Genomic DNA, 16,000 nt, shown 5'->3' on the forward strand with positions numbered 1-16,000 from the left:
TAATTTATGAGATGCATTTAGCGGGGAGGAGGCTCAGACTTCCTCCCCCCCGCCACCATTTCCTCTCATTCTCATGTCTCCAGAGAAAGGAAGGGGGGAAGGAGGGTCGCTCTTGGTTTTAATACGATAACGTCCACCACTGTACGAATGCGACGATCTCACTGACTCATACCTCCGCACATGTTCAGAAGGCCCGGCCTGGAGGCAACCTTACTGCTGTCCTTATATGTACAAACAAAAAAAAAAAACGGTGCGGAACCCCATGAGTCAGAGGAAACAGGATCACATACTACCAGCTCTCTTTTACGCTGCTGAGGTCTTTAAATGTCATGACAAGCAATAGCACTAGCCGCCATTTGGTTAGCTCTGCCTAATTGTCAAATTTGTTCGATTGCTTGATGCTAATCTAGACTTTTTATTCCTGCTAAGTGAAGTAGCACAAGTAAATTAACAAATGGCTTTTGCATGTTGATACTGAGACATGTATTTTATCTTTCTTTCATTCATTCATTAGCTATCTTGCACATTAGCTTATCATGCACTCAGGATCGCAGGGCTGCTGGAGCCTATCCCAGCTGTCAATGGATGAGAATTGGGGTTCACATACAACCATTCACCCTCTCATTTATACATCTGCAAAATTTAGGGTCCGCAATGAACCTGCTGTGTGTTCTGGACCGACGGAGGAAACCAGCGAGCCCATGCAGAGACCGGGGAACTTGTGCCACTGCACTGGCCTTAACTTTATCTATTTATGCCAAAATAAATACCATTGCTGGTTTTATTGGAATATCATGTAATTAAATCAAATAGAAACATGAATTTAATTTTGTTGCTAGGCAGCAACTTATCCGCAAGAGCTTGAAACTGAAAAGCCCACTGGGAATATTACCCAAGTGTATACACAAATACTTTTAGACTACTTGCATGAGTACTGCAAGTATAACATTTCCTGGTACAGGACGTCATGCGGTGCTTACCACAGGTTGGGTATACGCTCGGCCATCCCCGTGATACCAGCAATGATGTTACTGTGGGATATCATGACACCCTTCGGCACACCGGTGGACCCACTGGTGTACATGATGACGGCGATGTCGGAGGGCAGGGGCAGCTTCCGCTCCTGTGCCACTATTTCCCCCGGGCGAGGGGAGGGGGCAAAAAGACACCAGCACACAAATGGATGTCAACTACAGGAAGATTCGATTATTCAACAGGATCTTAGAGAGTGAGACGATGCCTGAAGAATGGAGGCGAAGTGAGATGGTGCCTATGTTTAAGAATAAAGGAGATGTGCAGAATTGCGGCAACTATAGAAGGATAATGTTGATGAGCCATACAATGAAGTTATGGGAAAGAGTAGTGGAAACTAGACTGAGAGCAGAAGTCAGCATTTGTGAATAGCAGTATGGCTTCATGCCTACAAAGAGTACTACAGATTCAGTATTTGCGTTAAGAATGTTAATAGAGAGGTACAGAGAAGCATTGTGTTTTTTAGACCTAGAAAAAGCATAAGACAGAGTGCCAAGAGAGGAGCTCTGGTATTGTATGAGGAAGTCTGGAGTGGCAGAGCAGTATGTTGAACTGGTGCAGGACATGTATGCTAGCAGTGAGACAGTGATATGGTGTGCTGTAGGGGTAACAGAGAAGCTCAAGGTGGAGGTAGGACTCCATCAGGGATCAGCTCTGAGCCCCTTCTAGTTTGCAATGGACAGGCTGACAGATGAGGTTAGACAGGAATCTCCATGGACCATAATGTTTACAGAGGACATTGTGATCTGTAGTGAGCGCAGAAAACAGGTAGAGGAAAATCTAGAGAGTTGGAGGTATGCTCTGGAAAGTAGAGGAATGAAAGTTAGTCGCAGCAAGACAGAATATATGTGTGTGAAATGAGAGGAACTCAGGTGGAACGGTGAGGCTACAGGGAGTGGAGATCGAGAAGCTGGAGGATATCAGGTACTTGGGGTCAACAGTCCAGAGCAACGGTGAGTGTGGAAAAGAGGTGAAGAGACGGGTTCAAGAAGGTTGGAATGGATGGAGAAAAGTGTCAAGGGTACTATGTGATAGAAGACTATCAGTCAGAATGGAAGGAAAGGTGTACAAGACAGTGGTGTGACCAGCGATGCTGTATGGCCGAGAAACTGTTACAATGACGAAAAGACAGGAGGCAGAACTACAAGTTGCAGAGATGAAGATGTTGAGGTTCTCTTTGGGAGTCACCAGGATAGATAGGATCAAGAATGAGTCGATCAGAGGAGCAGCACATGTTGGTTGTTTTGGCGAGAAGGTCAGAGAAGCCAGACTGAGATGGTTTGTTCATGTACAGAAGAGGGATAGATGTATATATTGGTAGACGGATGCTGGAATTGGAGCTGCCAGGCAAGAGGTCTCGAGGAAGACCAAAGAGAAGATTTATGGACGTAGTGAGAGAAGATATGAAGGTAGTTGGTGGGAGAGAGGAGGATACAGACAATAGGGTTAGATGTAGAAAGTTGATTCGCTGTGGCGACCCCTGAAGGGAAAAGCCGGAAGAAGGAGAAGATCCTAGATGTCCATCATTGCTAGAAATGCCAGCGCGCATTAAAACATGTGAGCACAGGGAGGTCAGAAAACATACAAACAAATGGGGGCGGGGGGTTGAAGGGGGGCACGGAAGAGAGGAAGTCACAAGGGGAGGGCCTCTCGTCTTCCTCATATTGGAACTTGAGGCGTGTAGGAGTGTGTGTTCTGAGAGTTGATGTCATGTGAAGTTAACAATTTTGTGTGTAAACATGACCCTCCCCTACATCCCTCTGCTCTGACCTCCCTTTATGAACCCACTTCCTTGTCGCTCTGGCTTACTATGTGTACCACCGCAACATGGTCTCTGGCCATAGTTGTTCTCGGGTCAGAAAATGGGGAAAAACAAAACAAAACACAAAAACAAACCCAAAAGAAAAGGGAGGTGAACATTTCGCCTGATCCCATCCATTATACAAAGTACGCGTCTTATCAACCTTAATCTGATGCATGTATGAGAACTTCCTTATTCACATGACCTAACGGGACCGATACCAATCTGACCCTCCTCCCACCCCCACCCCACTGCACAGAGAAACCCACCCTGGGCCTTGGTGGTCAATGGTGACGGTCTTCACCTCTTTCAAAATAAGACAAAACAAGAAGTGCAGGAGCAGCGGTAGCTCGATCCAAACTGATCTCAAACAGAACACTTATGTATTGTATTACATAATCCACATCTATCTGCCTTCTTCATCTGCAGACGTGACGACAGAGCGGAGACATATCCGTATTAATTAAATCACATTGACGCCTTCTAATAGGCTGTGACCTCTAAAGACTTTCTATATTCCCCATTTGAGTAAGAATAGCAACCGGACTTTGTTTCGCTCCTTGAAGGTGTTGCTCCTCTCAAACAAGGGGTTTCTTTAGTTCTACTGGACCGTGGGGAGTTTTGGGGTATAAAACTGCTGAGGTTGGGTGTTGGTCTAAGTTGGGAGGGTTCGTTATTTAATTGAGTTTGCAGAAACTAGGTTGGATGGGGTTGTTTTGCTAATGTGTGTTGGTTTGGGAAGAAAGATACGATTTCTGGGGAAATAACCATTTTGAGATACATCCAAAGACAGAAGAGCACACACATAACGGATCTGTCTACACGCTGCGAACAACCTTGGGCATAAAAACTTTGTTTTTGGGGAGATCACAAATGCTTGGCCAAACGTAGCAAATGTAGTACCAACCGAAGTCGTGGCCGGGGGGGCAGTGTCGTCAGTATGCTCAAGTATGACAAGCGAGCGGAATAGAGTAGTGGAGAAACAACTCCATTATCATAATGGACTTTGACCAACACCTAGCACCCAACCCCAGAAGTTGTATGCCAGAAACTCTCCATTGTCTTTCGAAACTGAAAGAGCTTCTCGAATGAGAGGTGAAAAAACAAGTTTAGTTGCCATGATAATATTTGACAGCAAAATAATTCCACCTCAACAACTTTGAGCAAGAATTAGAGACGGCACATAATTCGGCTTGATGGCCTACCATTCTCTGGTCTGGCGCCCAGCTTCTGAACAGCGGCCATATTGTGCACGCTGATGCCGCGGGGAAAGGCAGGCCAAGAGGTGGGCTGGTTGTCCACCACTATGATGTGCTGCAGCCTCGGAACCTCGATCAGGATATCCTGAGGGACAAGGACACACATTAGCACCTGATGGAAACCAGATTTCTAGGGGAAAAAACAATTCTCGACGCACATTATCTTTGTGAATATTTATCTGAGGGTGTTTTCTAACCTTGAGTCTAGTCTCCAAAAGCTCTCTGCTGGTGATGATGTGGGTGACTTGTGTCTCGTTCAGACCATGAGCGATGGCCGGACCCCCCAGCGTCGAGTAGAGAGTAGCCACTGTGGAGCACATCATGGCAAACAAGCTTGGATGGCGCACTGAACGAACAAAAAGAACTTTTTGGAGCACTTTCCTTCAAAAGGATCCCGTAATGGTAACCATTGCTACATAGGCTCTGCTGCAATTGGTGTGTGAGTGTGTGCATGAATGCTATGGCATCACATTAGCTCACAGATGTACCGGTTATGCATACATAGTAATTTACCAATATACAGAGGTACCTTAGGTGCACAATAGGGTTTGTTGTAAATTTAAGTTATGGACATTTTAATAGTGTTCTTGTGGATAGATTCACAACTTTACTTTGGTTCCACCCCCTTTCCTGTGACATCATCTGCATCTCAAGAGAGACCTCATCACAGCCTCCCGGCAACTAAAACACAAGCTCTCACTAGTGGATAGGCTCCACTGGGGATATAAACAGGACCTGGTATGTGTGTGTTTTCATACATGCGCATTCAAACACTAGTTATTTCAGCTGTTCTGAGTTCATGTTTGACCGCATAACGCTGGTATTTCAGATGTCGTGCTCATTGGAACGAACCAGCATGGCATTGGTTACATTCCGTCCGTCTATGTGAAATTCTGGTAAACAAACATGCGGGCAACTATGCCCGGAAACCTTTCTGGGGCCTTTCCTGTTTTTGCCTACTTTGGGGTCATTAAAACTCAGAATCAATGACTCATCACGTCTGAGTAAAAATCGCATTTTAGACGAGACTTCAGAGTTTGCCACATTGTCCTCCGCTTGCTGTAATGCCACTTCATGCACAGTGCACCGTTCGCCCAGTGTGGAAGGACGCCGCTAATTCTTCTGGGGCAGAGTTGAAACTAATCCATGAGACATATTTCAACATCGCCTTCGAGTACAGGCTGCGATGGCAGTTCCTCTGGGAATACAACAGGCCATAATAAAAAGAGGATGGAGATTTCAAATATTTCTATAAATGCAGCACATGCACACAGAAAAGACTAAATACCACATCTACGAGTTCTGTTACATAATTTACATTTACTAGCCTGCGACCCTATGGGCAGGATAAGCGGTAGAAGATGGATGAATGGATGGACAGCCCTCTTCATCTGTAGCCATGGCAACAGATTTGACAGACAGCCTGACTGATAAGCCCTTAACCTGACATCGATCCACAACAACGTGGTAGTGACTGGATGACACTGTGACTTATTTAGCTGAACACTCTATAAAGTTTTTTTATGGTATCGTCCAATCTCTGGCCATTGTCCAATCCCTGGCCATCATCCAATCTCAGGGGCGGGGTGGAGCACATGTTTAACAGGCTTAAAACCTTTCTTTTTGAGGATACTTCAAGTTAACTCTAGGCTAACCGCTAGTTATGCTGCCATTTGCTTACTTTATTGAGGGATATCTCATGATGCACCGCTAATTCCTCCAACTCTTCCTATCCTATCAGCACTTCATGTCCCTTCATCAGCACATGACAGAACCTCATAGTTTCTCCTGAGTCCTGGAGCTCACTCAATTTCACAGTTTCCCAGGGGCCATGGCTTGATGGAGTGATAGTTGCCACCATTGTTAATAAAAGTCTGCAATAAGCATGTAACTGTAAATGCTACGGTTATATATAAGATATATATATATATATATAATTACACTAGCCTGTCCCTTCCCACCCTCATTACCCCCTCTGTCAAGATTATGTCTCTCTATCCTCCTCTGTCTCTTTTATACAAATTGGTCAAGGAAGAAGGCTGTCCACATTTAGCTAGGATCTATCTGAGGTTTCTGCACCAGCAGAAGGCAGTTGTTTCCACATGGGGGGTGTTTCTGTAGCTCTACATGGAAAGTTTCATCAGATGCCATATAATCTGACTTGACTTGGCCTTGGAGCTGTGATTCCATGTGAGGTTCAGAGACCAACAACGGAAAACACACGGTTTGTGTGCGGCATTTCACCTCCCGTTTGTCGCAGGTCAGGTGAGGTAAAGCAGCTTAATCCGTTATTTGGCTCAGAGGGAAGCTTGTGTTCAGACCCGGCGGAGACTCTGGGCCCGAGGTTTTGCACAATCATCCAGAATCAGACCCTAACCTATTCAATTCTAATCCTAAATTTAATCCCATCTCGACCCCTTACCAGGAGCTCAGATCGACTTCGCCTGACGAGCGTTCCCCGAAGGCTTATTTAGACTCAGGTTACGCATGTAAATAGGTCAGACGCCGTCAAACGTATTTCCCGTAAGTGCTTTACGTTGCCATGCTTGCTAAACTACTCCCATCTGAGTCCAGTATAGAATTCACTTCCAAGTTCCCAGTTCCATTTCAGGCAATAGCAAACATGCTGACGGAGGAGCTGGTGAAAATGTACCTGGAGGTGAAGTGTGAACTCTGCACTGCCCTCTAGTGGATGAATTGCTTAGCATCCACTTGGTAGTATGTGGGCGGTGATGCTTGACAACGTCTGAATGGGCGTACATGACCTGAGCATAAATGAGCCCCAGGAGGGTAGTATTTACAAGGACTGGTTTAACACACAAACACACACACATGATTCAATATCAATTAGGCCCATTAAAGTGTTTGGGCGTTTAGATGTTGGCTCTGCGGAGAGCTGGGCATGACAACCACCAGACACCAATCAGCCAGTGGCAGAAGATGATGGGAAGTGAGGGATTAGAAAGGAGGAGGAGGAGGAAGAGGAGGGGGAGAAAACAAACATCTCCACTGCAGCGAGGAGGGAGGTAAAGGGAGTGTGTGTCGCCCGGTGTCTCCCCGCTGACACAGACCGCTCGGGTTTCCTGGACCAAGTCCAGCCGACACGCATGTCTTGCGTCACTCAGCTCCGATATTTCCTGCTCGGCTAGTGTGTGTATGAGGGCCGTGACACCTCAAGCCGTGAGATCTAAATACGAGGTTGTTCCCCAGCTTCTCACACACACACACACACACGCACGCACGCACGCATTTTTTTAGACGTCAAATCCCCCGGTTGTGTTCCCCAGCTTTTCCTCCGTTATCTAGAAAACCGGCGCTGCTGTTACTCCATGACTTTATCTCATGTTGTAGTAACAAGTGTGGAGGATTTGCAATTAAAGAGGCACATTTTCCCTCTTTTTTTTTTTTATGTCACGGGGCTAAAATAGCACAAAAGCGCACACACGTGCGCACACGCACACTCGCAGCGAGAGCTCGAGTTCATCGGGGGGATTTGGCTGACTCCTTGATGCCTCTGTCAACATCAGATGCTCACGTAGACTCTCTCAACCCCGACTTTGACGCCATCGCCCCCTCCCCCCGGCCTTCCTCTGTCTCTTCCTTCCATTCTCTTTCTGACCATTGACCCTCATCCCCAACCCCGACCTCCATCACCAACCCCCACCCCACCCAACATTATGTGTTAGCATTTTCACTCACAGTGCATCGCCGAAGCGATAACAAAGATCCAGAAACATATTATGGTTTCTGTCAGAGCGGGATCATCTATCCAACTGCTTTTGGTTTCGTTAGCTGGATGCAAACAAAGGGGAGGGGGGGCATCGCAAGGTAAGCTAACGTCCCGTGAGAAGTTTCTTGCAGATTCGGACACAAGCCCGGGCAGATCGGGGTTCGGCGGTTGAAAGGAGTTCATGGCTACTGGACAAAAAACCTTTTTGGCAGCGGCTCCAGAGTACATTAATTCATTTTAATAATATCGCATGTCTAACAGAGAGGAGTGACGATGTGCCGAAAATACCGAGGTCGGTTCCTCCGTGACATAATGATGCGCTACACCACATTTGTGTCACTCTGGAAAAAAAAAAAAAAAGAATTATCGATGAATTCCACAATGTTCTTGCCTCAGACCAAAATGTCCCGGCGTGCGTAATTAAGTGTGTTTCCATCCTGCACACACACGCACACACACACAAAATAAGAGTGGGCGTGCATGTGAAGTAGTGAACAGGGAGAAACGGGTCACTTATGTAACAATCAAACATAAGGGACAAGATAACCTTCTTCCGTCTCAGCTCAGCTGTGCGAGCGAGTCGTCCTGCCGCAACTCCAAAATGTTCTCAGGCGCTTGTGGGCATACAAACGCACACACATACAATGGAAGGCAATAGATTCTAACCGAGTCTGATTTGGGGGATGCGGGACGGGAACGGCTTGCGAGAGGGAAGTGGATAAAGAGAACAGAATCAAGTTGAATGTCGCGGCTTGCAGGATGTCAGAGAGAGAAGGGCTTGACTTGCCAGTCTCGCCTGTGAGACTGCGTGTCATTGCATCATTGCAATGATATTAGCCCTTGCTACTGGTCAATGCATGCTCCATCGTTGTATTAGTCATCCAAGTCTCGGTACGTGACCGCAGACTGCGGATACGCGGCCAGTTGCTTGAAAGGACTGGACATGAAAAGTGAGTTATGGTGATCCTAAAATTCCATTGGGATCGACCCTCTGGGGGGGTCACAGATGCTTCAACACAGAACTATGTGTCGGGGAAATCTGGTTGTATGTTATTTTTTGTTGATAATTCACACAATGCATTTCCATGTTTGTTATATAACTGTCAGACTGATAAGAGTTGATCTTAAAGGGTGTCCATTAGTCTGGATCATTGTCGATTAAATACATTAATTTATGCTTATCTTATCCTGCGCTCAGGTTAGAAGGGGGTGCTGGAGCCCATCCCAGCTGTCATTTTGCGAGAGGCAGCGTTCACCCTGCACTGGTCGCCGGTCCATCATAGAACCACAAATGGAGACATTCAAGCATTCACTCCCTCATTCACGTGTCTGCATAACCTAAAGGTCTTCTATGAACCTCCTAAATGTTTTCGGCTTGTGTGAGGAACCCAAAGAAACCCCATGCAGACATGGGGAGAACCACACAGAAAGGCCCACCTGTTGGAATCCAACCAGGGTTGCAGGTTAACAACAGGAGCTAACTCACGTGGGAAGTTGTACATGAAACAGGCCTGGGCAGCTATCATCCACTCGGCGCGTGTCTCGCAGAAGACGGCGATGTTGCTCTTTGGCCGCTGGCCCAGCGCCGCCAGCCCGCTGCCCAGCTGCGTCGCGGCGGAGAACGCCTCTCCATAGGACAGCCAGCGGTACTCACCCAGGACAACCTGCAAGAGAGGCGGGGGTGGGGGGTGTCATGTGAAGTAGCACAGCTTTGGAGGGGCATATCAGCTGTCCCATACTAGGAGGGGGTGGCATCCCATAATCACAGAGTCAGGGGGATGCTTTACTGAACTCCTCACATATTGTCTCCCTGCAGGATTATTTGCATGGTAATACTGGCTCCTAATGGTTACCGCGGCTAAGTGCATGCATGGTAACCATGACGACTCAAGTTTTTCCACAGTTGGGCAACAAACCCGCTCTCTCTCCAGCAGCAGTAAGGGTTTCAAAAGCCAGAGGTTTAATAGAACTTGGGGTGGGGGGGGATTAGTGGCGTAACTCGGTGGGCGTTTAATGGCATGGCCGCCAAGGAAATGTGAAACTCGGCTGCTGATACACCAGAAACTTCTAGCGCTTTCCTCACTGGCCACTACATGCTTCCTATTTTTCCATTGCAGACCCCCCGCCCCTCCTCCTCCACCACCAACATCTCCAGCTCCTCTTGTCCTCAGAGGTCAGCGGGAATCTGGGTCAGGAAGCAGACTGACGTGTTGTCTCTCCAGGACAACCGAGGGACTTGGGTGGTGCTTTGAGTGCACATATCGGCATTTTCTTTCATTTGGCAGAAGGAGCCAAGGGAGAACGTGAAATGGGGCCATGACGCGAAGCCACTTAGATAAGATTCTTCGCTGTTGCTGCTGATTCTTGCACAGCGAACGTCCCTAAGTGTATTACAAAGTATGATTCACAATCCTACTTCTGAAGAAAACTACTCGGGAGTACTTGGATACATGCCTACAACTCATCATTGCCGGTCTGTGCTCTTTTGAGTATGTGGAAGGTGGTATGCAAGTAAACTGACTCCCTTGGTTAAAAACCTAATGCATGCAGGCAATTGAAATTAGCACTGCATTAGGAACTGTGAAAATACTCATATGCAGGTAAGAAAAATATCTCAGTCAACTGAAGTACTGACAAAGTGTTTTTTCCTTTCCAACCCCGACTCCCACTCCGGGGACAAAACAGTGAGAGTCAGAGTTTCCGAGTCTACACTCTGTGCTCCAACATCTGGTGGCTGCCATTGATATTACAACAAATAATATCATGAGAAATAATCCATACAAAAATAGATGTATGTATGTATACAATTTACAATATATATTTATTCTATTTACCTGTCAAAAGTACATATTAAATCTATTACTTTTTTAGTCTGACCATCCATATTCCCAAGAGGTACATTTCTTTATGTATATAGGATTATAATAATTTCATAAATATATATATATATATACACACACACACTAGAATTCTTAATATATTGCATATATTATGTACCTGTGTGTGTGTAAAAATATATAATTATATCATAAATAATAATTATTATATTTTTTGTGTTATAATATTACATATACTATATCTATAGTTGCTTCAACTCAGCCCATTCTAGGAAAAAATCTGGCTGCAATGGGCATTATTACCTATAAGCCATTTATTGCTCCTCATTGACTATATTGATCTTCATCCCCTCGTCATTTACCTTCTTGAACACCTTGCCATTGTCCTGCTGCTCGTCCTCCTCGCTGATCACCTCCCTGGTGCCAAGACAGTCCCGGCGGGGGTACATTTTGGCAGCGTACTCGAACATCTTGTCCAGGGTGTCCACACCTGGGTGCACTGACGTCAACAGCCTCTTGGTGGCACTCATGGCTCTGTAGGGACCCTCGGGGCAGCCCAGGTAGGAGCTGGCCTTGGGCCTCTTGGCACGCTCCTCCTCTGAGCCGTAGGAGCCGCAGTCCGGACCCGAGAGACAACTGATGAGGTAGGCGGGCAGAAAGCTGACGACGCTGTAAGTCCAAACCATGAGGTGGAAGAGGAGCAGCAAGACGGGGTTCAGGTCCTCTTTCAGCTTCATCTCGGTGAAGCGGTGAATTAGCCAAAAAAAAAAGAAAAACGATGAAGGTCACACTCCCTGGACTCCTTTAAAGAGCTGCTGGTGCTCCTGCCCGGTTATGGCGATCCACACTCCTCCTGAAAAAGAAAAGCGCTTTCAGAACAGGAACTGATCAGGGTTGGGAAGGAAGTTTTGAAACCCTAGAGACCTAGAAGCTCTCGGAGTCACACTCAAAGTGTGATGGGAGCTCCAACCTCCTCTGGTCAACGTCCAGTTGGTGCGATTCAATGCGAAAGTGAAAGAAAACGCTCATTCTGGCTCTCGGGGAGCAGAAAGGGTGAGTTCAGTTCTGGGAAGCGGTGGCAAAAACAGCCGCGCTGGCCCCGTGTTTACAACCTTCCTTCCATCCAGTGCTCGCTCCGGTGACGAGCACAGCAGGCGAGACCGCCACGTCGCCCACTGTTAGTATCAGAGAGAGGTGGGGGTGTGGGGGGTGGAAGTGAAGAAAATAGAGCAAAAGTGAGAGACACCAAAGAGGAAACAGGCTGACCCCAGCAGACGTAAGTGACACTGACTGTGACGGAGAGGGAGGAGGGGAGTGAAGGAGTGTGTTGCCACGCCACATGCTGCCGGGTGGGGATACACACAGAGAACAAGCTGTAATGGCAGTTCTTGTATTATCAAGTAGCAGATATGCTGCTGCACCCTTCAACTCCATGACATAAGAAGTAAAGGGAGGGGGGAGGTGCTCAGATGGAATTGATTTTATTTGATCTTACTTTAATCTAATTTTTTATTTCATTTTATCATAATTTTTATCTCTTTTACTCTATTTTATTCTTTATTCTATCTTCGTGGACACACACCTGGGTGGGGCCTTGGGAGCTGTCCAGGGTGCTGGGCCGTGACCTGCCTTGCACCTGCCTTTGTCCACTCTCTGTGGGGGGAGTTTGGGGACGCGTTCCTGGAGGTTGGCTCGCGTTTGACTCGTCACAGCGAAGACCTTGACGCGGTTGGCGCCACTGAAGGTTGAGATTATTCTGAAAACGAAAAATTCTCTTTCGGTTGCGCCGTATACAAAAAGGTCAAGTGTTAAGTTCCCTGATAACAGTTATTATTTTTTGGACACATGCAAAGCTGACTTTCATTCATACATTATCTATACCACTCGTACTGCACTATGGGTCCTGATGATGCTTGGAATGGTCACCAAGAGCACCACATACATATATATATCCATCCCAGAATCCAATCCGGGACCTCCTTGCCATGAGGCGGAAGCACCGACCGGCACGCAATGTGTCTCAATCCCATCGAAGCCGTTGTGCGGCACACAACGACCAAACAGTCCATGTGCTAGAATTCATTATTCATGCCAGGCGGAGGCTCAGCTTGCTCCCCTGAAGTGCTACATCCTCCCTAACTCCTCCCTAAAAACTGACCACTGTCATGGAGGCCGCCATCTCCCTGCCAAACACTCATCAGTCAAGTCTCCCCTTCGAGACTCATAAATAAATCAGTGATGTTGCCATCTGTTCCCGGAGGGGTGTGAACTCCTTCCTCAGATCTGACATGGTTCCGCTGGAGTCCCATTACTCACACAGGAAGCCTTGCTTCATTAGCGGGACAGTTCTGGACAGTTTTTTTTTTTTTTATCGTTGAGTAACAGTAACGTTGGTGCAATACGGGCCGCAGTGTAGATTGGGGAGCAATCGAGACATGCAACCCTTCACAGGTCACACATTGACGTAAGCATTCACTCTCTGCGGAGGTTCTCAGTCACCCAGTTCATGGTTAAGTCTTGTCGACAGGACTGGATATTCTTCCCTTGAAGACGTTTCACCTATCATCCGAGGGGCTTCTTCACTTCGAACTGAGTTTTCCAAATATAACAGGAGGAGGACGGTAACGAACGGAAGGACACAGGCACGTCGTATGTTGCTGGAATTTCGGAAAAACTGTAATACAAACACCATATACCAGGAAACTTCAAATCCCACAACACCCTTAGGCAAAGACCCCAAGGACAAAACGCCCAGGCACGAGGTCAAAAATGTTGTGTATGTTTTCACCTGCACTGAGGATTGTGAGGACATCTACAACATCTGCAAGACAAAACAAGCTCTGCACAAACGGATGGCCAAACAGAGCCACCACTTCAGGACAGGACTTGGTGGTTCACCTAGATCTGAAGGACAAGGGCCTTCTGAGGACAGAGATGTCCAGCCAGAGAAGGCAGATGGGTCAAGAGTGGGGTCAGCGGAGCCATCTTTGTCAGAATGCAAAAATCATCTCTGAACAGAGGAGGGGGCCTTAGGCACAACCTTTGGCCCATATACAGTGCTGTAATCGGATCCATCCCATGACAGATTAGCTCACATGGACCAGGCCTATCTGCTCCCTCCAAACCACCCAGAACAATCCACCACCGGAACCAGACGCAGTGACGGCCACCTGAGCCTCAGACCATGTGATCAAATGGGTTTCCCTCCTTTGGTTCACTTTCTGAGAATTTCCCACAAAAGCTCACATCTATAGACTAGTTTTTAGAGTTTCAAGTCTCAGCCCAGTCTGAGACTGAAGACTATAGGTCTTACATCTCAAGACTTTGTGAATATTTTGAAAAGGCACATGGAAAATTACAACTTGATATTCTGTGGGGGCTCTCAGTCATCAAGGTCATGGGGAATTCTTCACCATGGTGAAAACTACAACTAGATTATTTTCCCTTCATGCGTAAAGCAGGTTTTCTGTTTCTGGCTTTGTCCATTGGTTGCTGATTCAGTCCTTACGGTGATGTAACGCAAAGACTTGCGATAATCTTGAATGCGTTTGATATTGTCGTCAGTCCAAAGACGAGGCAAAGACTGAGCTACAACTGCGCTAAGACCAGTAGACTACAAGCTTACACTTAATGGCCAAAACTCCAGTAAGACTCCCATACAAGTCTTAAGACTTCCTTCTGACTTCCAGTTTTAAGTCTGCGACAGGAAAATCGCAAGGTGTAGCCCCCACACTAGTATCTGCAAAACATCTCTCTCATTTACTTAACAAAACATCGCAACTCCGACCAGCCCCAAGGAAAGAAAATCAAGTCCCGCTGGCATGAGAAGAAGGTTCTGACAAGAATTCACTCCCTCATTTACACATCATATAGACATTCAACAATTCACACTCTCATTCACACTCCACCATCTGTGCTGTTTATCCTCAGTTAAAGGTGGGTTTATGATTGAGCTTTGACCCCAAAACTTACCGGCATTCACTGGATGAATGCGGTCTTCAACGTTAATTACGTCGTTATTTGCAAACAGGTTACTTAGCAACGGACAAGTATCATTTGCAAGGAGGTCGCCCGGCTCAAAAGGTCATGATGCGACTTTGCGATGTAACAGCCCCGCTGTGATGCAATGCACTGCTGAGAGGCTGTGAAGCCGATGGGGTCACATCAGGAGCCTGATCATTGGGTGAGGAGAGCGACGACGCCACTAAACATGACAAACAGCAAACTCGAGACAACGGCCTCCAGCTTCAACTCAATCAACAACAAGACTGTTTTTTTCCACTCACGATCCTCCTCAACATGAGGAGTTCAAGTGTTGGACAGGAAAAACAGAAACCGGGAAATTGCAGAGAGACAAATCCTCTTATCTGATCCATCAATCACATTTAGTGAGTCATCATTAACAAACGGCTAACAGGTCACACCTGTTAACACCTGGGAGCTGCGTTTACAACTGGCATCCATGGGAACCACATTCACATATAAAAAAGTGGATGGACCTGAACGCACCTGTGGGGAAAAGACCAGGCTCCTTTCATAATCCCCCGGAGCTCCCTCTTCTTGTTACCGTCACCCCTTTAAGTCAATCGGAAGCCAGAGGACATGGGTCAGGCTCCAACGGCGACGACCCAAACTCACGAACAAGCAACCCGGGTGTTTTTGTGTCGGGAGGTGCCGCACAAATTTACGCAACCTTGTTAATCCGCTACCTTTTAGCAAGAAAGCCGCTGACCGCGAGACGGCGTGGCCGTTCAATGGGTGGCTTTATGCGAGTGGGCATGGATTAATGTGCAATATTCTGACACTGTCTACGTGCTGGTGGGGTGAGCAGGCATGTGTGTGTGTGTGACAGGGAATGATTGCTTCCTTAAGAGTTTGCGTGAATGGGGTCTTTTGTGTCGTAGTGTCATAGTGCCGTCTCCCACTCGGTGAAGCAGGCGGGCTGAAGTCTTGAGCGAACATCAACACGGCCATTGTGGCCCGAGTGACGCACCCAACACACACGCCCGGGACCCGAGGGGTCAGACTGTGCGTGTTGAAAAGAAACAAGAGGCTGTGGCGGTTTTCCTTGGTGGGGGGTCGACGCTGGAGAGATGCGCACACATGGGCCGCTCCCACACATTTCAAACTATGAGTGCACGATTTAAGAATAAATCCACACAAAGTGGGGGATGTGAGATTTAATTGAGTAATGAAAGCTTGAAATGCAAGTGGCCTGATTAATGGATCAGACTGCTGTGTTTCTCAATTCCCTCTGGCAGGCCCTAAGCTCCCCTGACTCTGCATAACAGTGATTTATGGAGCTGTTCGGTGCCACCTGAGGATGAATTATATTTGCGCA

At 47.0% G+C, this 16,000-nt stretch overlaps 1 protein-coding gene across 8 annotated transcripts in view; it reads right to left on the reverse strand.

Annotated features, from left to right (window-relative positions):
* The window catches only part of acsl3a (acyl-CoA synthetase long chain family member 3a), a 29,119-nt gene that overhangs the window by 8,893 nt on the left and 4,226 nt on the right, over nt 1–16,000 (reverse strand). For 2 of the 8 annotated variants that reach the window (XM_086143527.1, XM_086143524.1), the window contains exons 2-7: nt 12,242–12,415; nt 11,022–11,512; nt 9,309–9,486; nt 4,290–4,399; nt 4,039–4,177; nt 981–1,131 (exon numbers count right to left, since the gene is read on the reverse strand). In XM_086143527.1, coding sequence (XP_085999653.1) covers nt 981–1,131; nt 4,039–4,177; nt 4,290–4,399; nt 9,309–9,486; nt 11,022–11,396 — 953 coding nt within the window. In that variant the 5' untranslated portion in view covers nt 11,397–11,512; nt 12,242–12,415. Of the gene's footprint in view, nt 1–980; nt 1,132–4,038; nt 4,178–4,289; nt 4,400–9,308; nt 9,487–11,021; nt 11,513–11,583; nt 11,792–12,241; nt 12,523–15,168; nt 15,385–16,000 lie in introns of those variants that run through there. The other 6 variants (XM_086143532.1, XM_086143529.1, XM_086143526.1 and 3 more) reach the window with 5 other exon arrangements.

This window comes from Fistularia commersonii, chromosome 3, assembly GCF_037954325.1.
Source record: "Fistularia commersonii isolate RoL2024-O1a breed Wild chromosome 3, RoL_Fcom_v1.0, whole genome shotgun sequence".
NCBI lineage: Eukaryota > Metazoa > Chordata > Actinopteri > Syngnathiformes > Fistulariidae > Fistularia > Fistularia commersonii.